Source organism: Pseudophryne corroboree, chromosome 4, assembly GCF_028390025.1.
Source record: "Pseudophryne corroboree isolate aPseCor3 chromosome 4, aPseCor3.hap2, whole genome shotgun sequence".
NCBI classification, from domain to species: domain Eukaryota; kingdom Metazoa; phylum Chordata; class Amphibia; order Anura; family Myobatrachidae; genus Pseudophryne; species Pseudophryne corroboree.
The window spans coordinates 246069793-246092489 of record NC_086447.1 but is presented as its reverse complement, the minus strand read 5'-3'; the positions used below and the strand labels follow the sequence as shown (position 1 = coordinate 246092489).

At 45.3% G+C, this 22697-nt stretch overlaps 1 protein-coding gene across 6 annotated transcripts in view; it reads right to left on the bottom strand.

The window, feature by feature from the left end:
• The window catches only part of XRN1 (5'-3' exoribonuclease 1), a 425124-nt gene that overhangs the window by 120423 nt on the left and 282004 nt on the right, over positions 1-22697 (bottom strand). For all 6 annotated transcript variants that reach the window (XM_063916003.1, XM_063916004.1, XM_063915999.1 and 3 more), the window contains 8 exons: positions 4531-4700; positions 3977-4097; positions 2910-3008; positions 2729-2832; positions 2464-2595; positions 2129-2291; positions 1915-2028; positions 1580-1678 (listed from right to left, as the gene is read on the bottom strand). In XM_063916003.1, coding sequence (XP_063772073.1) covers positions 1580-1678; positions 1915-2028; positions 2129-2291; positions 2464-2595; positions 2729-2832; positions 2910-3008; positions 3977-4097; positions 4531-4700 — 1002 coding nt within the window. The remainder of the gene's footprint in view (positions 1-1579; positions 1679-1914; positions 2029-2128; positions 2292-2463; positions 2596-2728; positions 2833-2909; positions 3009-3976; positions 4098-4530; positions 4701-22697) is intronic.

Genomic DNA, 22697 nt, shown 5'->3' with positions numbered 1-22697 from the left:
ATAAAATATGAGGACAAACAGAAGCAAATATTGTCCCGCAACACACTAAAGAAACTAAGGATGACATATAAACATAATTTACTTATTGTTTTCTAAAATTCTCAAAGACTTTTAGCCTAGGGGTGCCGTGAAAATTTTTTGATACTCTAGGGTGCCATGATAAAAAAAGGTTTGGGAACCACTGCCTTAGGGTATAGAATATAGTGACAGTTATATCTGGGAAACACTGAGTAAAACCACACAGCTATATCTATATCACGGTCCAAGACCGGAAGATATATCAGAATACTCGTACAATACAGTATATTCTGTAATTGGTACACTCTTTTTCAACTACCGCTGTCTGTGACAAGACATGTAGGATACTCAAGTGTTTGTAAAGTCTCAGCACTGTGTACAGGGGGCTTTACAAGGGAGACCCTGCCCTGCAATCCCGGAAACCAGCAGCAGCTATGCTCAGAAGATGGCGCCCAGCGCCTCTGTCAGGGAGTGAGGGAGAGTGTGAGGCAGCTTCCGGTCTTGGACGGAACGCAATTTAATGGTGGGTCCCACCTATGAGACCCTCTTACCTCCTCCCTGTAGCAGCCACGCGATCCAGGAGAGCGGTCTGCCACTGTGTGCCGCAAGTACCTGGGAACCAGTACACGGGAGTATGCGACTCCACTTGGAGATGATGGAGCTGAGGCGCTGAAATGTCACTATGACTTACAGCGCTGACAGCCCAGAGAAGAAATCTTCTTAGAAAGGCTTTTTCAGGACTGCCCAGTGCAGCCCTCCTGTTAGGTGACCTGCTGCTGCAGGCACAGACTCGAAACTGAGCTCTCAGTGCCTGGAGGCTAGGTTATACAGCAGGCCCCAACGCATCCTGGGACAGCTAAAGCTTTAGCCTGTTAGTGCCTCTGGATCAAGATACACTCTACACCCCAATGTTTTCCCTGTGGAAACCAATGTAACCTGCTGTAGAAATTTATATTTGCAAAATAACCTTGTCTAGAAGTGCCTTAATGTAATTTTTTAGACAGACCTATGGCTAAGCTAAAGAATATTAAAAGATGAATCTACATGTGAAAGATTATTATAACTGGTATAAAAAGATGGGAGCGCTGAGAGTCGATTATATTTTTATTAATAAAAAACAATGATCTGATTACTGGAATGTCAAATTCACATGTATTAATAGAATCCCTATTAATACATATGAATTTGACATTCCAGTAATCAGATCATTGTTTTTATTAATAAAAATATAATCGACTCTCTCAGCGTTCCCATCTTTTTATTTTATTTTTATTGGTCTGTTGGGGCAACCCGCCCACATTCGGAGAGCAGCTTGTAGAGCCTATTTTAGGTGTGTGTCTTTGTGAAGCACCATTTACCTTGTATATATTTCGGTTTGATTCTTATTATAACTGGTGTCTTATGTAGTGCTTAATGCAAATGTTATAATGGATTTGCTATCCAGAATGGAGTTACTGTACACAAGTAGCAAATAGTAATTAAATATGTATTATGCAAGTTAACAATGACTGCAACAAGTTAGGGTCAACACACACACTAGAGTAATGAGCAAGGGACTTACATGCTGGTTCTGTATTAAGGCATCTAGCTGAGGCTCACAAGGAATGTTAAAAAGAACACGGATTCTATTCTCATTGAGAACATCAGATGAGTCTTGCACCTTGAGGTGGAAAAACCAAACAAAAAAGTAGACTTTTCTTATGAAAACATCATGACAACTGAATACAAAAGAAATGCTAAATAAAAAAAGTTTCAATTTCAATGTTTAAAAAATAAAAGACAAACAGAAAAAAATCCATGCTTTACAAAAAGCCCACGTTTGTAATTAAATGAGCTAAGTGATAAGTGCCTTTTAACGGAAGGCATGCAAATCGCATTACAACCCATATACTGTACCTCTCCCATGCAACCATAGTAGGGTATGCCCAGCATGAAGACTGTAATCCCAGGTGAGAACAGGTCACTGAGAGTCTTGAATTTAGAAAAGCCAGATTCAAAAGCAGTAATGTCCTGAGAAAACAAAGAATATGAATCCCAGAGTACTAATAATATGGTGCCAGGATGTTTTGAGTGGTTTGCGAAATGTCCTATTAAAAGGGGAATCACCCACCTTGACAACTGCCTGATATACAAAGGGGAGAACCTGCTTGGACCACTGTTTCTCCAGACAGACCTCTCCATTCTGTGTTATCTGGTATCGACGGCCAGTAAGCAGCTGAGCACTCAGCACCACTGAGGTTTCATTTATTATTACTCCTTTTCTTCTCTGGTAGCTTCATGAAATGATGAAAAAAAAAAATTATGAAATCTTCAAAAGATAAAGCAATGGAAACAACACATAATATACACTTAGATATCGTCTATGGATAGTGAAAACAGATTACAACTGATTAGTGGCAGAGGCAAATGGGTAATGGGCACATTTCCCTAGTGGTGTGCACTTACAATTCAGAGATTCCTTGCACATCCTTCACCCAGTTGTTTCGCTCTTTGTCACCGACATAAGCTACTTTAGTCGGTGGGACCGACCCACCAATGTAAAGTTTCTGGGTTCCATGAGGTTCATTTAAATAGAACCTAAAATAAATAAGATTTAATATTATTCACATAACAAAAAACAGACATGACAAACCAAGGATGGAAATGCGGTGTCTTCCGAATGCATTTCAAGGTTCATGGTGAAGAGACAGAATCAGAAAATTGCACATACTTCATTTCTCCATCGGACACAGAAACAACACGAGCTTCTTCAAGGTGAGGCCAGTTCACAAATACGGACTTCCCAAGCACTGCAGAGGCCACAGATTCCACTTCCTAAAGGCAAAGCAGACACATGTAAGAGAACTTTACAGGCACCTACGAATGTCTGATTGACAACATAAGATACTTACAGTTTGCTCCGAACTTTCGTCTACCAAAATCTGTAAAATCATGTTCTCTCCTCGGCTGCTCTGTTGGAAAACCTGAACTCCCGATTTCTTTAGAGAAAACTAATTAAAGACCAAAAGCACATACAGTATGGTTATAAATAATAAACTAGGAATACATAAAACAAAATTGGAAAAATATTTTTGATAAATGTTTCTAAGTTTTCATGCAGACTGGCTTTGTTCTCCATACCACTGCAGAGTGAGAAAAACAGAACATACAGAGGTCATTTCAACTAGGCAATGGAGGAGAGTTGCTGCTGCAACAGTGTAGGAACTGCAGCCGAACGAACCCTTCTAACAACCGGATCTACCACGGACTTGTGGATTTTAGTCTGCAGTGCTATAGGGCTTAGAACAAAAATCCACGAGTCCAGCAGTACTGCAAGTGTGGCATATAGCTGCACTTACTCACTACACTGACCTAGTTGCGCCTAATTGAATTGATCCCCTAGGAAGACAAAACAAATGCAGACATGGAAACAATGGATACACTGGGCTCTGCCCATGAGAGAGCCAGGAACAGAGCAGTGAGTGTGGCTCAGATTGGATGCTGGAAAGTGGTTACAATGTACTAGTGTTAGTATAGTTAGAGGATTAGGGTAACCTCTAATAAAGTAGTGTGTTTTCAGAGAGTTTTTAAAGCTTTGATGGTAAGTAATTTGAATTGGATTCTGGAGGATTTGTGGGGCCATAAGGATTGGTTGATGTTTAGCATGAGAGCGGAAGATCAGCCTTGCTGCAGAATTAAGGTTAAGACAGATAGGCGAGGGAAATGCTAGAGTTGAGGAAACAACAATACTGTAGAAATCAGATGAGAGAATGGATGGAGTCTTGGTGGTAATCTTATATTATAAAAAAAAAAAAAAAAAAAAAGGTTGTAACCCAGAAATTGGGCCATCACAAGAGAACCATTCTGGCAATAATTTGCAGAAAGGACAGATTGGCCGAGGCAGTGGTAAAAGCATATGCCAGGCAGTATAGCACACAAACTCTGACGACCAGCAGTGCCCATATGTGACAGTACGTACTTTGTGCTTAATGTGTTTCAGAGTTGGGAAGCCACAAAAATAGAGTGCGCTCTTGTTCACTTTTGTGATCTTGTTATCCACCATATCCACATGCCATGCGTCCAGTGAAATGGTTTTACATCTGTAAGGAAAAGTACATAAAATGAATAGCAGCTCATTTTCTTAAATTGTTAAACCTACAATACGAGAAGGTAAGTGAATGTACAGTAAAAGGAAGAGGACATTCAATGGATATAGCATTTCAACAGCAAAAGTGGCCTAGTTCCAGCTCTCTAAAGTAAGAATGGAGCATGCCAAATGAATCCCTTATCCTAGTGAAACCACTAGCCATTTAATCCTGGATGTCCTCTTTCCACTGCAAACGCTAAAATAAATAAACCTAAATAAACCTAATAATATTCCTACCAGCCAAGATAGGGTTAAACAACTTTCTAAAACAGGTGCTGTAGTATTATGTGAAGGATAACAGTATGGTGATATTGTTAGACTAGACTTTAGAAATACATTCCTAACACACCCATCATTATATGGCCTCAATGTACTTTCAGCATTACCTTGCATGGCAATGTTCATAGCTTTGAAATGTTTCTGGCCAGGGCGAGTTGAGCTTGAAGTTAAGCCCCTTCTCATACAAGTACATTAAGCACTCGCTATGTGTGTTCCGCTTCTTCTCATCCTCAGTCAGATGCTTGTTGCAGGGCTCCATGGCATCCAGCAATCGAGTCTGCAGAACAGGAGCATCAGCATGCAGCTCTACTTTACATACACACAGGTAACATATACTTCAACTGATACGGTTCTCAGGCTTCATCCCTCAAAGTTGTCTACCCAGTGGGCCACGATTTTAACAAACATGATTAGGAAGAGATGAACTAAGCAGTAAAAAAAAAAAAACAAAAAAAAAAAACATGGCAACCAATCAGCATTCAAGTAACATTTATAATTTGCATATTACTGTATAAAATTATACAGAGCCACTGATTGGTTGCCATGGGCAACTTCTCCACTCTTTTCACTGCTATGTACATCTTTTCCATTGGCTTAAGGCCAATCAGATATTTTTTTTCCCTGCAAACAGAGGAAACATTAATTCATTAACATTTTCCTTTATAAAAAGGACTTTTGCTTTTGTTTTTTTAAAAGCACATCATACTGTATGCTTTGTTTTTTAACCATTAGTGTAATTTTATCATTTGCTTTATACATTCTATCTACTGTATTTGATGTCAACTGTAGGTAAGAGGAATAAAAAGGCTATTGTTCATCAATACATGTATGGACATTATCTAGCAGAAAGGCACTAAATGAAAGACTAATATTAAAACTACAGGAGGTCACAAATACACACAGTATAAAGCTCATACACACTAGAAGACTTGAAAGATGAACAATTTCCCTTGAACTCCCTGACAAACGAGATTGAGTGTGAACACTGAGCTTTTTTACAAACGATATGAACGACAAACTGTCTACTCTGCTGGGATTGAGCTGCATTCATTGACATCTGACAACCTGCTTCCAACGACCACGGGTGAGCGCATCGTTCATCGTTTGCCGTGTACACACTACAACGATTTGATCGTTCACAACAGTCCTTATCGCTCATATCTATGGAAAAATCTTCTAGTGTGTATGGGCCTTAAGAATGAAAATGACCATGTAAAGCACATTCTGTTTTAATGTGATAGGAGGGTTTGACATAGAGAATGTTGTGTAAAACCTCCATCCTAGAAATCATTGGCTGCATAGATAAACTTCCTCTGACCAAATCAAAATTACCTCCTGGGTTGGATAAGAGGCTTCTAACACTACCTGAGTAGAAAGTGTCTTTCACTCATTGGCCACAGTGCGTGCAAATGGTGCAAAACTGCAAGGACCAGGGAAGGCCATAGGCAAACCTAAACATAAGTCTGAGGAAATTAAGTCAAAATTGTAGCTAGTCCCTAACAATTTTCTATTATACCACCATCTGCCATTGTTGAACAGAGAACGGTGCCAAGTTTTGACAATAACAAATCAACATACTACTATAGACACAGTGGGCAGTGTGGTGGAAATTTCTGGGTATTATGGAGGTCATTCAGATCTGATCGCTGGGCTGCGTTTTTGGCTGTCCTGCGTTCAGATAGTCACCGCCTACAGGGGGGGTGTATTTTTGCTGTGCAAGTGTGCGTTCCTACAAAAAATCAGTTTGTGTAGTCTCTGCGCAGACCAGTGCGATTGAATTTGACCAGCGATCCCTGTTTTTGTCCGATGCGTGTTGCATACGCATGCGCTGATATGACCTGATCGCCCGTAGTGCAAAACCGCACAGCAGCGATCAGTTCTGAATGGCCCCCCTATGTACCGAATCCTTGGTGTAGTCGAGGACTCCACAACTAAATTTATCCAGTAAGCTCTTATTTTGCTAAAAAAAAAAAAAAAAAATACTGTCCCCTACTTTAGATCCCCCATACTGAGAGCTGGAAAGTCTTTATGAAAAACATGCGCTCTCATCTCAAGTATGTACACGTACACAGGGTTACTACAGCCAGATATGAGCTAACATTGGGTGCTTGAATTGCCTTTATCTTGTCTAGCACCCAGCTTTACATTATTTTTCCATTACACTCCTGTCCCTGAATAAAATGACTTTAGTACCAGCTGCTGACTACTACATTTAGTCACACACAGAATATAAACGGTCTCCTACACAGCGAGGCAGGCATTCTGCAGGATTGAACCAATCCTCATGATTTTTTCTGCAATCTAACCACTATGGTTAAGTCCATATACAGTAGCTACCATGTGTTCTTAACCCAAGTACCTACACCACTATTAGACTATACAGAGAATTATATGTTCTGTAGCTTACTGTACACAAAAACGGAGCACACTAGCTGATTTAGCTTAACAATTGGTTACTTTACTATTAAAATGTCTGCGTACTTCTGGTGTAAGAATTGCACTTTAAAGTGCACAGGTCTGATATACACCACTGCACATAAAATATCTGCACAGCGACATACAAAAAAACATAAATTAACTGTGTCACAGCTGGATAATACTATTATAAAGTAGCTCTTTTACATGCCAGCTTCACGTTGGCTATCCTGTGGACAGGTCTAAAGAGGTGTATAAAGAGGTATGTGAAATCTTTCCATTTACTGTGCCCCTGCTGGAGTACAGGTTAGACAGAGCTGGATTTAAAGATTTTATAAATGCCCGGGCTCCATCTTCTACTTCTATAGCCCTAAAAGATTGCATCCGGTGTCCTCCAATGTACGCCAGAAGAAGAAAAAAAAAAAAAAAAAAAAAAAAAAGGTTCACTGCAAAAAGGAGGTTTATGGTAGACTTACCATGGTTAAATCACATTGGTTCGACAGGGAAACATTGGGGTGTAGAGATGGATCTTGATCCAGAGGCACCGCACCAACAGGCTAAAGCTTTACACTGTCCCAGAATGCATTGGGGCCTTCTCTATAACCCCACCACCAGGCAGTGTGAGCTCGGTTTCGTTAACCAGTCCAATGCAGTAGCAGGTAAAAGAGACGGTAGACGTTAGTCACATAGAACCACGTTCTCACGACAGGAGAAGGGACTAGCGGCTAATGCCATACAAACCCATAGAAGCTAGGTGCGCCAGGGCGGGCACCCTGTGGAACCAATGTACCTTGCAGAAAGAGATTTAACCACAGTAAGTCTATCATAAATCTCCTTTTCTGTAGCCAGGTACATTGGTTTCCACAGGGAAACATCGTCCTACAGCAGTTCCTCATTGGAGGGGACGTGCCGTAGCAGGTATAAGTACCCGGCGTCCAAAGAAAGCGTCCTGGGAGGCGGAAGTATCAAAGGCATAGAACCTACTGAACGTGTTCACTGAGAACCACATAGCTACCTTGCACAATTGTTCAGCGGACGCACCTCGGCGGGCCGCCCAAGAAGGTCCAACAGACAGAGTAGAATGGCCTTTGATAGCAGCAGGAGCTGGGAGTCCAGCCTGTGCATAAGCTTGTGCAATCACCATTCTAATCCATGGGGTCAAGGTTTGCTTATTCGCAGGCCAGCCACGTTTGTGAAAACCAAAAAGTACAAAAAGGATATCTGACCTCATGATAAGAGGCAGTCCCCTCCACATAAATACGGAGTGCCCTTACCACATCCAAAGACCGCTCTTTGGAAGACAAATCCGAAGAGATAAAGGCCGGAACCACAATCTCTTGGTTAAGGTGAAAAGATAAAAGATGACACCACCTTAGGCAAATAACCAGGGCGAGTCCTAAGAACTGCCCGGGTCACAGTGAATTATCAGAAAGCGTGGACGACAGAACAGAGCGCCTAGGTCTGACACCCTTCTAGCAGAAGCAATAGCTAGTAGGAACAGGACATTGACCGTAAGCCATTTAAGGTCTACTGATTCAAGAGGTTCAAATGGAGACTCTTGTACGGCATTCAGGACAACAGACAGATCCCATGGAGCCACAGGAGGGACATAGGGAGGCTGAATCCGTAAAACATCCTTAGTGAAAGTATGAACGTCCGGAATAGACGCAATTGTTCTCGGAAACCACACCGACAAGGCAGAGATATGAACCTTGAAGGAGGCCAGACGAAGGCCTAAGTCCAGGCCTTGTTGCAGAAAATTTCTAAGGTAGGTGAGGGGTCGCACAGACACCTATTTTGATTTAATATTTTTCATGTATAGTTTATGTCCTTTCCCTTTTATTCAATAGTACAGGTGAATACCTCTTATATGTTGGGAGGTGCTCCAAGGAAAAGCGTATGTATAGAAGGTCAAAAAGATAAAAGATTCCCTATAGTGGGCACACTCGGACTGTAATACTTTCTTAAAGTCAAATATCTATCATGATAGATGACCACAAATTCTAAAGTATAACTTTTATTTGGATCTTTAAAACATGAGCGAAATATAGTGCATGTGAATTAAGTTGTGAAAAAGTGAAAAATAAGATTTTACTCACCGGTAAATCTATTTCTCGTAGTCCGTAGTGGATGCTGGGACTCCGTAAGGACCATGGGGAATAGCGGCTCCGCAGGAGACTGGGCACAACTAAAGAAAGCTTTAGGACTACCTGGTGTGCACTGGCTCCTCCCACTATGACCCCCCTCCAGACCTCAGTTAGGATACTGTGCCCGGAAGAGCTGACACAATAAGGAAGGATTTTGAATCCCGGGTAAGACTCATACCAGCCACACCAATCACACCGTATAACTCGTGATACTATACCCAGTTGACAGTATGAAATATAACTGAGCATCTCAACAGATGGCTCAACAATAACCCTTTAGTTAGGCAATAACTATATACAAGTATTGCAGACAATCCGCACTTGGGATGGGCGCCCAGCATCCACTACGGACTACGAGAAATAGATTTACCGGTGAGTAAAATCTTATTTTCTCTGACGTCCTAAGTGGATGCTGGGACTCCGTAAGGACCATGGGGATTATACCAAAGCTCCCAAACGGGCGGGAGAGTGCGGATGACTCTGCAGCAGCGAATGAGCAAACTCTAGGTCGTCCTCAGCCAGGGTATCAAACTTGTAGACTCTTGCAAAAGTGTTTGAACCCGACCAAGTAACAGCTGGGCAAATTTGTAAAGCCGAGACCCCTCGGGCAGCCGCCCAAGAAGAGCCCACTTTCCTCGTGGAATGGGTTTTTACAGATTTAGGGTGCGGCAGTCCAGCCGCAGAATATGCAAGTTGAATCGTGCTACAGATCCAGCGAGCAATAGTCTGCTTAGAAGCAGGAGCACCCAGCTTGTTGGGTGCATACAGGATAAATAGCGAGTCAGTTTTCCTGACTCCAGCCGTCCTGGAAACATATACATTTCAGGGCCCTGACTACGTCCAGTAACTTGGAATCCTCCAAGTCCCAAGTAGCCGCAGGCACCACAATAGGTTGGTTCACATGAAAAACTGATACCACCTTAGGAAGGAATTGGGAACGAGTCCTCAATTCCGCCTTATCCATATAAAATACAGATAAGGGCTTTTGCATGACAAAGCCGCCAATTCTGATACACGCCTGGCCGACGCCAAGGCCCACAGCATGACCACTTTCCACGTGAGGTATTGTAGCTCCACGGATTTAAGTGGCTCAACCCAATGCGACTTCAGGAAATCCAACACCACGTTGAGATCCCACGGTGCCACTGGAGGCACAAACGGGGGCTGACTATGCAGCACTCCCTTAACAAAAGTCTGAACTTCAGGCAGTGAAGCCAGTTCTATTTTGGAAGAAAATCGATAGAGCCGAAATCTGGACCTTAATGGAACCCAATTTTAGGCCCATAGTCACCTCTGACAGTAGGAAGTGCAGAAATCGACCTTTCTTTGGGGCCTTCCTGGCCTCACAGCACGCAACATATTTCCGCCATATGCGGTGATAATGGTTTGCGTTCACTTCTTTCCTAGCTTTAATTAGCGTAGGGATAACTTCCTCCGGAATGCCCTTTTCCTTCAGGATCCGGCGTTCAACCGCCATGCCGTCAAACGCAGCCGCGGTACGTCTTGGAACAGACAGGCCCCCTGCTGCAGCAGGTCCTGTCTGAGCGGCAGAGGCCATGGGTCCTCTGAGATCATTTCTTGGAGTTCTGGGTACCAAGCTCTTCTTGGCCAATCCGGAACAATGAGTATAGTTCTTACTCCTCTCCTTCTTATTATTCTCATTACCCTGGGTAAGAGAGGCAGAGAAGGGAACACATACACCGACTGGTACACCCACGGTGTTACCAGAGCGTCCACAGCTATCGCCTGAGGGTCCCTTGACCTGGCGCTATATCTGTGTAGCTTTTTGTTGAGGCGGGACGCCATCATGTCCACCTGTGGCCTTTCCCAACGGTGTACAATCATTTGGAAGACTTCTGGATGAAGTCCCCACTCTCCCGGGTGGAGGTCGTGTCTGCTGAGAAAGTCTGCTTCTCAGTTGTCCACTCCGGGAATGAACACTGCTGACCGCGCTAACACATGATTTTCCACCCATCGGAGAATCCTTGTGGCTTCTGCCATCGCCATCCTGCTTCTTGTGCCGCCCAGACGGTTTACATGAGCGACCGCCGTGATGTTGTCTGACTGGATCAGCACCGGCCGGTGTTGAAGCAGGGGTCTATCCTGACTTAGGGCATTGTAAATGGCCCTTAGTTCCAGAACATTTATGTGTAGGGAAGTCTCCTGACTTTTCCATAGGCCTTGGAAGTTTCTTCCCTGTGTGACTCCCCCCCAGCCTCGAAGGCTGGCATCCGTGGTCACCAGGACCCAGTCCTGTATGCCGAATCTGCGGCCCCCTAGAAGATGAGCACTCTGCAGCCACCACAACAGCGACACCCTGACCCTTGGAGACAGGGTTATCCGCCGATGCATCTGAAGATGCGACCCGGACCACTTGTCCCACAGATCCCACTGGAAGATCCTTGCATGGGACCTGGCGAATGGAATTTCTTCGTAAGAAGCTACCATCTTTCCCAGGGCTCGCGTGCATTGATGCACCGACACCTGTATTTGTATTAGGAGGTCTCTGTCTAGAGACGACAACTCCTTGGACTTCTCCTCCGGGAGAAACCCTTTTTATCCTGTTCTGTGTCCAGAACCATACCCAGGAACAGTAGACGCGTCGTAGGAACCAGCTGCGACTTTGGAATATTCAGAATCCAGCCGTGCTGTTGTAGCACTTCCCGAGATAGTGCTACTCCGACGAACAACTGCTCCCTGGACCTCGCCTTTATAAGGAGATCGTCCAAGTACGGGATAATTATTTCGGCCATTACCTTGGTAAATACCCTCGGTGCCGGGGACAGACCAACGGCAACGTCTGGAATTGGTAATGACAATCCTGTACCACAATTTTGAGGTACTCCTGGTGAAGAGGGTAAATAGGGACATGCAGGTAAGCATCCTTGATGTCCAGTGATACCCTGAAATTCTCCAGGCTTGCAATAATCGCCCTGAGCGATTCCATTTTGAACTTGAACCTTCGTATATAAGTGTTCAAGGATTTCAATTTTAGAATGGGTCTCACCGAACCGTCTGGTTTCGGTACCACAACATTTTGGAATAGTAACCCCGGCCTTGTTGAAGGAGGGGTACCTTGATTTCACCTGCTGGAAGTACAGCTTGTGAATTGCCGCCAGTACTACCTTTCTCCGAGGGCAGCCGGCAAGGCTGATGTGAGGTAACGGCGAGGGGGAGTCGCCTCAAACTCCAGCCTGTATCCCTGTGATACTACTTGCAGAACCTAGGGATCCACCTGTGGCCAAGCCCATTGGTCCCTGAAGTTCCCGAGACGCGCCCCCACCGCACCTGTCTCCACCTGTGGAGCCCCAGCGTCATGCGGTGGACTCAGAGGAAGCGGGGGAAGATTTTTGATCCTGGGAACTGGCTGTCTGGTGCAGCTTTTTCCTTCTTCCCTTGACTCTGTGCAGAAAGGAAGCGCCTTTGACCCGCTTGCTTTTCTGAAGCCGAAAGGACTGTACCTGAAAATACGGTGCTTTCTTAGGCTGTGAGGAAACCTGAGGTAAAAAATTTTCTTCCCAGCTGTTGCTGTGGATACGAGGTCCCAGAGACCATCCCCAATCAATTCCTCACCCTTATAAGGCAGAATCTCCATGTGCCTTTTAAAGGCAGCATCACCTGTCCACTGCCGGGTCTCTAATACCCTCCTGGCAGAATGGACATTGCATTAATTCTGGATGCCAGCCGGCAAATATCCCTCTGTGCATCTCTTTAATATGCTCTATGTTAGCAAAATATTATCCCTGTCTAGGGTATTAATATTATCTGACAGGGTATCAGACCACGCTGCAGCAGCACTATTTATGCTGAGGCAATTGCAGGTCTCAGTAAAGAACCTGAGTGTGTATATACAGACTTCAGGATAGCTTCCTGCTTTTTATCAGCAGGCTCCTTCAAGGTGGCCGTATCCTAAGACGGCAGTGCCACCTTTTTTGACAAACGTGTGAGCGCCTTATCCACCCTAGGGGATATCTCCCAACGTGACCTATCCTCTGGCGGGAAAGGGTACGCCATCAGTAACTTTTTAGAAATTACCAGTTTCTTATCGGGAGAACCCACGCTTCTTTACACACTTCATTCACTCATCTGATGGGGGAACAAAACACTGGCTGCTTTTTCTCCCCAAACATAAAACCCCTTTTATGTGGTACTTGGGTTCATGTCAGAAATGTGTAACACATTTATCATTGCTGAGATCATGTAACGGATGTTCCTAGTGGATTGTGTATATATCTCAACCTTGTCGACACTGGAGTCAGACTCCGTGTCGACATCTGTGTCTGCCATCTGAGGTAACGGGCGTTTTTTGAGCCCCTGATGGCCTTTGAGACGCCTGGGCAGGCGCGGGCTGAGAAGCCGGCTGTCCCACAGCTGTTACGTCATCCAGCCTTTTATGTAAGGAGTTGACATTGTCGGTTAATACCTTCCACCTATCCATCCACTCTGGTGTCGGCCCCACAGGGGGCGACATCTCATTTATCGGCCTCTGCTCCGCCTCCACGTAACCTTCCTCATCCAACATGTCGACACAGCCGTACCGACACACAGCACACACACAGGGAATGCTCTGACTGAGGACAGGACCCCACAAAGTCCTTTGGGGAGACAGAGAGAGAGTATGCCAGCACACACCAGAGCGCTATATAATGCAGGGATTAACACTATAACTGAGTGATTTTTCCCCCAATAGCTGCTTGTATACACGTATTTCGCCTAAATTTAGTGCCCCCCCCCTCTCTTTTTAACCCTTTGAGCCTGAAAACTACAGGGGAGAGCCTGGGGAGCTATCTTCCAGCTGCACTGTGAAGATAAAATAAGAATTTACTTACCGATAATTCTATTTCTCGGAGTCCGTAGTGGATGCTGGGGTTCCTGAAAGGACCATGGGGATTAGCGGCTCCGCAGGAGACAGGGCACAAAAAGTAAAGCTTTAGGATCAGGTGGTGTGCACTGGCTCCTCCCCCTATGACCCTCCTCCAAGCCAGTTAGGTACTGTGCCCGGACGAGCGTACACAATAAGGGAGGAATTTTGAATCCCGGGTAAGACTCATACCAGCCACACCAATCACACCGTACAACTTGTGATCTAAACCCAGTTAACAGTATGATAACAGCGGAGCCTCCGAAAAGATGGCTCACAACAATAATAACCCGATTTTTGTAACTATGTACAAGTATTGCAGATAATCCGCACTTGGGATGGGCGCCCAGCATCCACTACGGACTCCGAGAAATAGAATTATCGGTAAGTAAATTCTTATTTTCTCTATCGTCCTGGTGGATGCTGGGGTTCCTGAAAGGACCATGGGGATTATACCAAAGCTCCCAAACGGGCGGGAGAGTGCGGATGACTCTGCAGCACCGAATGAGAGAACTCCAGGTCCTCTTTTGCCAGGATATCAAATTTGTAGAATTTTACAAACGTGTTCTCCCCTGACCACGTAGCTGCTCGGCAGAGTTGTAATGCCGAGACCTCTCGGGCAGCCGCCCAAGATGAGCCCACCTTCCTTGTGGAATGGGCCTTAACCGATTTAGACTGTGGCAGGCCTGCCTCAGAATGTGCAAGTTGAATTGTGTTACAAATCCAACGAGCAATCGCCTGCTTAGAAGCAGGCGCACCCAACTTGTTGGGTGCATACAGTATAAACAGCGAGTCAGATTTTCTGACTCCAGCTGTCCTGGAACATATTTTCAGGGCCCTGACAACTCCTAGCAACTTGGAGTCCTCCAAGTCCCTAGTAGGTGCAAGGCACCACAATAAGCTGGTTCAGGTGAAACACTGACACCACCTTAGGGAGAGAACTGGGGACGAGTCCGCAGCTCTGCCCTGTCCGAATGGACAAACAGATATGGGCTTTTTTGAGAAAAAACCACCAATTTGACACTCGCCTGGTCCAGGCCAGGGCCAAGAGCATGGTCACTTTTTATGTGAGATGCTTCAAATCCACATATTTGACTGGTTTTAAACCAATGTGATTTGAGGAATCCCAGAACTACGTTGAGATCCCACAGTGCCACTGGAGGCACAAAAAAGGGGTTTGTATATGCAATACTCCCTTGACAAACTTCTGGACTTCAGGAACTGAAGCCAATTCTTTCTGGAAGAAAATTTACAGGGCCGAATTTGAACCTTAATGGACCCCAATTTGAGGCCCATAGACACTCCTGTTTTCAGGAAATGCAGGAAACGACCGAGTTGAAATTTCTTTGTGGGCCTTCCTGGCCTCACACCACGCAACATATTTTCGCCACACGTGGTGATAATGTTGTGCGGTCACCTCCTTTCTGGCTTTGACCAGGGTAGGAATGACCTCTTCCGGAATGCCTTTTTTCCCTTAGGATCCGGCTTTCCATCGCCATGCCGACAAACGCAGCTGCGGTAAGTCTTGGAACAGACATGGTACTTGCTGAAGCAAGTCCCTTCTTAGCGGCAGAGGCCATAAGACCTCTGTAAGCATCTCTTGAAGTTCCGGGTACCAAGTCCTTCTTGGCCAATCCGGAGCCATGAGTATAGTTCTTACTCCTCTACGTCTTATAATTCTCAGCACCTTAGGTATGAGAAGCAGAGGAGGGAACACATACACCGACTGGTACACCCACGGTGTTACCAGAACGTCCACATCTATTGCCTGAGGGTCTCTTGACCTGGCGCAATACCTGTCCCGTTTTTTGTTCAGACGGGACGCCATCATGTCCACCTTTGGTATTTCCCAACGGTTTACAATCATGTGGAAAAAACTTCTCAATGAAGTTTCCACTCTCCCGGGTGGAGGTCGTGCTGAGGAAGTCTGCTTCCCAGTTTCCATTCCCGGGATGAAAAACTGCTGACAGTGTTATCACATGATTTTCCGCCCAGCGAAAAGTCCTTGCAGTTTCTGCCATTGCCCTCCTGCTTCTTGTGTCGCCCTGTCTGTTTACGTGGGCGACTGCCGTGATGTTTTTCCCACTGGATCAATACCGGCTGACCTTGAAGCAGAGGTCTTGCTAAGCTTAGAGCATTATAAATTTACCCTTAGCTCCAGTATATTTATGTGGAGAAAAGTCTCCATACTTGATCACACTCCCTGGAAATTTTTTCCTTGTGTGACTGCTCCCCAGCCTCTCAGGCTGGGCTCCGTGGTTACCAGCATCCAATCCTGAATGCCGAATCTGCTGCCCTCTAGAAGATGAGCACTCTATAACCACCACAGGAGAGACACCCTTGGATATTGGGTTATCCGCTGATGCATCTGAAGATGCGATCCGGACCATTTGTCCAGCAGATCCCACTGAAAAGTTCTTACGTGAAATCTGCCGAATGGAATTGCTTCGTAGGAAGCCACCATTTTTACCAGGACCCTTGTGCAATGATGCACTGTTTTTAGGAGGTTCCTGACTTGCTCGGATAACTCCCTGGCTTTCTCTTCCGGGAGAAACACCTTTTTCTGGACTGTGTCCAGAATCATCCCTAGGCACAGCAGACGTGTCGTCGGGATCAGCTGCGATTTTGGAATATTTAGAATCCACCCGTGCTGATTGTAGCAGTATCCGAGATAGTGCTACTCCGACCTCCAACTGTTCCCTGGACTATGCCCCTATCAGGAGATCGTCCAAGTAAGGGATAATTAAGACGCCTTTTCTTCGAAGAAGAATCATCAATTCGGCCATTACCTTGGTAAAGACCCCAGGGTGCCGTGGACAATCCAAACGGCAGCGTCTGAAACTGATAGTGACAGTTCTGCACCACGAACCTGAGGTACCCTTAGTGAGAAGGGCAAATTTTGGGACATAGAGGTAAGCATCCCTGATGTCCCGGGACACTATATAGTCCCCTTATTCCTGGTTCGTTATCACTGCTCTGAGTGACTTCATCTTAATTTGAACCTTTGTAAGTGTTCAAAAAAAATTTTTTAGAATAAGTCTCACCTAGCCTTCTGGCTTCAGTACCACAATATAGTGTGGAATAATACCCCTTTTCTGTAGTAGGAGGGGTAATTTAATTATCACCTGCTGGGAATACAGCTTGTGAATTTTTTCCCATACTACCTCCTTGTCGGAGGGAGACTTGGTAAAGCAGACTTCAGGAGCCTGCGAAGGGGAAACGTCTCGACATTCCCATCTGTACCCCCGGGATACTACTTGTAGGATCCAGGGGTCCTGTACGGTCTCAGCGCCATGCTGAGAACTTGTCAGACGCGGTGGAACGCTTCTGTTCCTGGGAATGGGCTGCCTGCTGCAGTCTTCTTCCCTTTCCTCTATCCCTGGGCAGATATGATCTTATAGGGACGAGAGGACTGAGGCTGAAAAGACGGTGTCTTTTTCTGCAAAGATGTGACTTAGGGTAAAAAACGGTGGATTTTCCAGCAGTTGCCGTGACCACCAGGTCCGATGGACCGACCCCAAACAAGTCCTCTTCCTGTATACGGCCATACTGTGCCGTTTGGAATCTGCATCACCTGACCACTGTCGTGTCCATAACATCTTCTGGCAGTTATGGACATCGCGTTTATTCATGATGCCAGAGTGCAAATATCCGTCTGTGCATCTCGCATATATAGAAATGCTCTATAGTCAATAAAATACTGTCCCTGTCAAGGGTATCAATATTTTTAGTCAGGGAATCCGACCAAGCCACCCTAGCTCTGCACATCCAGGCTGAGGCGATCGCTGGCCGCAGTATAACACCAGTATGTGTGTATATACTTTTTATTATATTTTCCAGCCTTGTCAGCTGGTCCTTGAGGACGGCCCTATCTATAGACGGTACCGCCACTTGTTTTGATAAGCGTGTGAGCGCCTTATCCACCTTAAAGGGTGTTTCCCAACGCGCCCTAACTTCTGGCGGGAAAGGGTATACCGCCCATAATTTTCTATCGGGGGGAACCCACGCATCATCACACACTTTATTTAATTTATCTGATTCAGGAAAAACTATGGTAGTTTTTTCACATCCCACATAATACCCTCTTTTGTGGTACTTGTAGTATCAGAAATACGTAACACCTCCTTCATTGCCTTTAACGTGTGGCCCTAATAAGGAATACGTTTGTTTATTCACCGTCGACACTGGATTCAGTGTCCCTGTCTGTGTCTGTGTCGACCGACTAAAGTAAACGGGCGTTTTAAAAACCCTTGACGGTGTTTTTGAGACGTCTGGACCGTACTAATTGTTTGTCGGCCGTCTCATGTCGTCAACCGACCTTGCAGCGTGTTGACATTATCACGTAATTTCCTAAATAAGCCATCCATTCCGGTGTCGACTCCCTAGAGAGTGACATCACCATTACAGGCAATTGCTCCGCCTCCTCACCAACATCGTCCTCCTACCTGTCGACACACACGTACCGACACACAGCACACACACAGGGAATGCTCTGATAGAGGACAGGACCCACTAGCCCTTTGGAGAGACAGAGGGAGAGTTTGCCAGCACACACCAAAATGCTATAATTATATAGGGACAACCTTATATAAGTGTTTTCCCTTATAGCATCTTAATATATATATAAGCATATCGCCAAATTAGTGCCCCCCCTCTCTGTTTTAACCCTGTTTCTGTAGTGCAGTGCAGGGGAGAGCCTGGGAGCCTTCCCTCCAGCCTTTCTGTGAGGGAAAATGGCGCTGTGTGCTGAGGAGATAGGCCCCGCCCCTTTTTCGGCGGCCTCGTCTCCCGCTCTTAACGGATTCTGGCAGGGGTTAAATATCTCCATATAGCCTCCGGAGGCTATATGTGAGGTATTTTTAGCCAAATTAGGTATTCATTTGCCTCCCAGGGCGCCCCCCTCCCAGCGCCCTGCACCCTCAGTGACTGCCGTGTGAAGTGTGCTGAGAGGAAAATGGCGCACAGCTGCAGTGCTGTGCGCTACCTTTAGAAGACTGAGGAGTCTTCTGCCGCCGATTCTGGACCTCTTCTTACTTCAGCATCTGCAAGGGGGCCGGCGGCAAGGCTCCGGTGACCATCCAGGCTGTACCTGTGATCGTCCCTCTGGAGCTGATGTCCAGTAGCCAAGAAGCCAATCCATCCTGCACGCAGGTGAGTTCACTTCTTCTCCCCTAAGTCCCTCGTTGCAGTGATCCTGTTGCCAGCAGGACTCACTGTAAAATAAAAAACCTAAGCTAAACTTTCCTAAGCAGCTCTTTAGGAGAGCCACCTAGATTGCACCCTTCTCGGCCGGGCACAAAAATCTAACTGGCTTGGAGGAGGGTCATAGGGGGAGGAGCCAGTGCACACCACCTGATCCTAAAGCTTTACTTTTTGTGCCCTGTCTCCTGCGGAGCCGCTAATCCCCATGGTCCTTTCAGGAACCCCAGCATCCACTAGGACGATAGAGAAAATGGCGCCAGTGTGCTGAGGGAGATAGCCCCGCCCCTTTTTCGGCTGACTTTTCTCCCGCTTTTTCATGGATTCTGGCAGGGGTAATTTATCACATATATAGCCCTGGGACTATATATTGTGATGATTTGCCAGCCAAGGTGTATTATATTGCCCTCAGGGCGCCCCCCCCCCCCCCCAGCGCCCCGCACCCATCAGTGACCGGAGTGTGAGGTGTGCATGAGGAGCAATGGCGCACAGCTGCAGTGCTGTGCGCTACCTTGTTGAAGACAGAAGTCTTCTGCCGCCGATTTTCCGGAACACTTCTTGCTTCTGGCTCTGTAAGGGGGCCGGCGGCGCGGCTCCGGGAACGAACACCAAGGTCGGGTCCTGCGGTCGATCCCTCTGGAGCTAATGGTGTCCAGTAGCCTAAGAAGCCCAAACTACCACCAGTTAGGTAGGTTCGCTTCTTCTCCCCTTAGTCCCTCGCTGCAGTGAGTCTGTTGCCAGCAGATCTCACTGTAAAATAAAAAACCTAAACTATACTTTCTTTCTAGGAGCTCAGGAGAGCCCCTAGTGTGCATCCAGCTCAGCCGGGCACAAGATTCTAACTGAGGTCTGGAGGAGGGTCATAGTGGGAGGAGCCAGTGCACACCAGGTAGTCCTAAAGCTTTCTTTAGTTGTGCCCAGTCTCCTGCGGAGCCGCTATTCCCCATGGTCCTTACGGAGTCCCAGCATCCACTTAGGACGTCAGAGAAAAGATATAATAAAGTGAATTAAAAGGCTTAGGGTGTGTACACACGGTGAGATCCTTGCTATGCCCGATTTTCACTTGCGATTTCCCTTGAACTCCCCGGAGCCCAGATAGGACAGATTTTGACTAACTTTTCTTGAGATCTGTACTATGTGTGCTTACGATTTTGGCTTATGTGAGATTTTGGCTTATGTGAGATGTCATTGACATGTGAGATGAACTAGATAGTACACCGATCTAGCAAGGATTGACTTGCCTGCACAGTCTATCTTTTCTTGCGATGCCGACCTGGCGGGACCGCGCATCGGGATCGAATCGGGATTGCAAGGTGACTTTCACCTTGCGATCTGCACTAACTTTTCTTGCGATTTTGACTATATAGTCAAAATCGAAAGAAAATATCTCACCGTGTGTACACACCCTTAGCCACTGTGATTGTTGTATTTATTCACCGTCTCCAGTGTCTTAAACAATGTCTTCGGGGTGAATCCCCACCTAGTAATATGTTGATGTATTTGTAGCAATGCTAGTTGCCAAATATCTTCTAATGATACTCTTGTATCTAGGAGTGAAAAAAACCTCCTAGGCATAATCTCATGTGTTTATTCACTGTCTCCAGTATCTTAAACAATGTTGCAGTGTTTGTGGCAATGCTAGTTGTCAAAATGTCTTATGATACCTTTATATCTGAGAGTGAAAAAACTCCTAGATATAATCTCATTCCACCACCACTATTATACTCCTTATTTTCAGTGTGCGCATCACTGACTCATAATGTATAGGTGGTGAAGCATTTCATTTGTCTGAATGCCTAAATTTTTTTACTAAGAATGCGTGACTAAATTCACTGCTTTCAGAATGTATATCCTTGTGCTGCTGCTGTCTACACACAATGTGTGCATATAATTAATATGAGAGGTGCTCTATATGGCATTAACCATATTTATAATTCATATATCAGCACCAATGGTACACACATATAGTCCATATAATTAAAGGTGCTTTGTTTCATATGACAGTAAATCGTATTTATGGTTCATGTATCAACACCAATTGCACATACATATGATGCATATAGTTAATATTGAAAGTGCTTTTGTTCTATATGGCAATGAACCGTTTTTATGAATCATGTATCAACACCCACATATATCGTGTTGTAAGATTTTATGTGATACATTCATCATGAAAATTCTTTGATATTTGAGCAATTATTTCAATATTACAATTAGGATGCTCTATTATGCATGGTTATAATCCATACTTATGATTCATATATCAACTCTAATTGCATTCACATGTATGTGGTGTATTATGAAATTTATTGTACATTTATCATGCAGCTTTTATTCACTATTGATGATGAGACACTTATCTCTTTAATATTGTAATCAATGTAATTCTTTGTTATATATGAAATAGCACACTATATTATTGCTATCTGTGTGGTGCACTTGGAGCACCCTCAGTGACACTGAGATCGTAAACTATCCCCTCCAAAATAATGCAGCTTCCACACTGTATATAACCTTTGATAGGGGCCCCACACTAGATAACTGAGCATCAATGCCCTATTGCGGCGTATCTCTCTATTTACTCCCGCCGCGTGTATCAGCGGAAAAGCCGCTGACCGCGGCTCTCCTGTGTGAGGCCACCCGCGTGGCTCGGCGTGCTGTAAGGGCTGTTTTCAGTGTGATATGCATGCGGCTAAGTCCGCAGTAGCAGCACCTATTCTCAGGCACAATCACTGATTGACATTAATAGACAAGCAACATTAAACAGTGGCTAAGCTAACTAAAAAGAAAGGACACATAGTGGTTGCGTCCGATCTCCTCCTAACGATCGTTTCGCATCTGCTTAATCATAGGAAAAGCCAGAAGTCTAGTAGTACTGAATTTGTAAGCATCGTAATTCTTTGCAGCACACCAGGTGAAGTAAGAATTCTAGAGAATATGTGAGCAGGACAGAAAATAGCGCTTGGTGGAAACAAAGCAGCCCATGTGTATTCTGGTGACTCCCAATCACCAAAAAAAACTAATAGGAAACAAAATGGTGATGAATACACCGTTGGCGCTACCACCTTCTAGGTGAAAGTCACGTGGTAATCTTGATCAATAGTCCCAAAGTAAATCTTATATCTCAATCGCAGTATTCCTTCTTATAGATATTTGATTCTTCTCCAATTTCAAAATATTTCAAGGTTTCCTTGTATGGAGATGTTGTTAACGTATCGAGCTCCCAGCATGGAGCAATGAAAAGAGTCAAATTGGAAGGTTCCGGAATTCCTACCTCCTCCCTTCATGCATAACGCTGGCCACTGGACCTGGCAAGGTTCTCCTGTTGTTCTAAATGCAGGTAATGGATCATTAAATGCCGCCAACGCATTTCGAGTTGTATATAACTCTTCCTCAGGGCAGACCCTGTAATATATCCGCGCAGATGCCGGTTTGCGGGCCTTCAGCATAGTTTGGATAACCGCCTCTGAGAATCCTTTGGCCCCCAGGAGTGAAGCTTCAAGAGCCACGCCGTCAAAGCCAGTCTGGCCAGGTCCGGGTAGACACAAGGGCCCTGAACGAGGAGGTCTGGGCGTTGAGGAAGCAGAAGAGAACACTATCGATAGACCCTGCAGGTCTGAGAACCAATGCCGTCTTGGCCATGCTGGAGCGA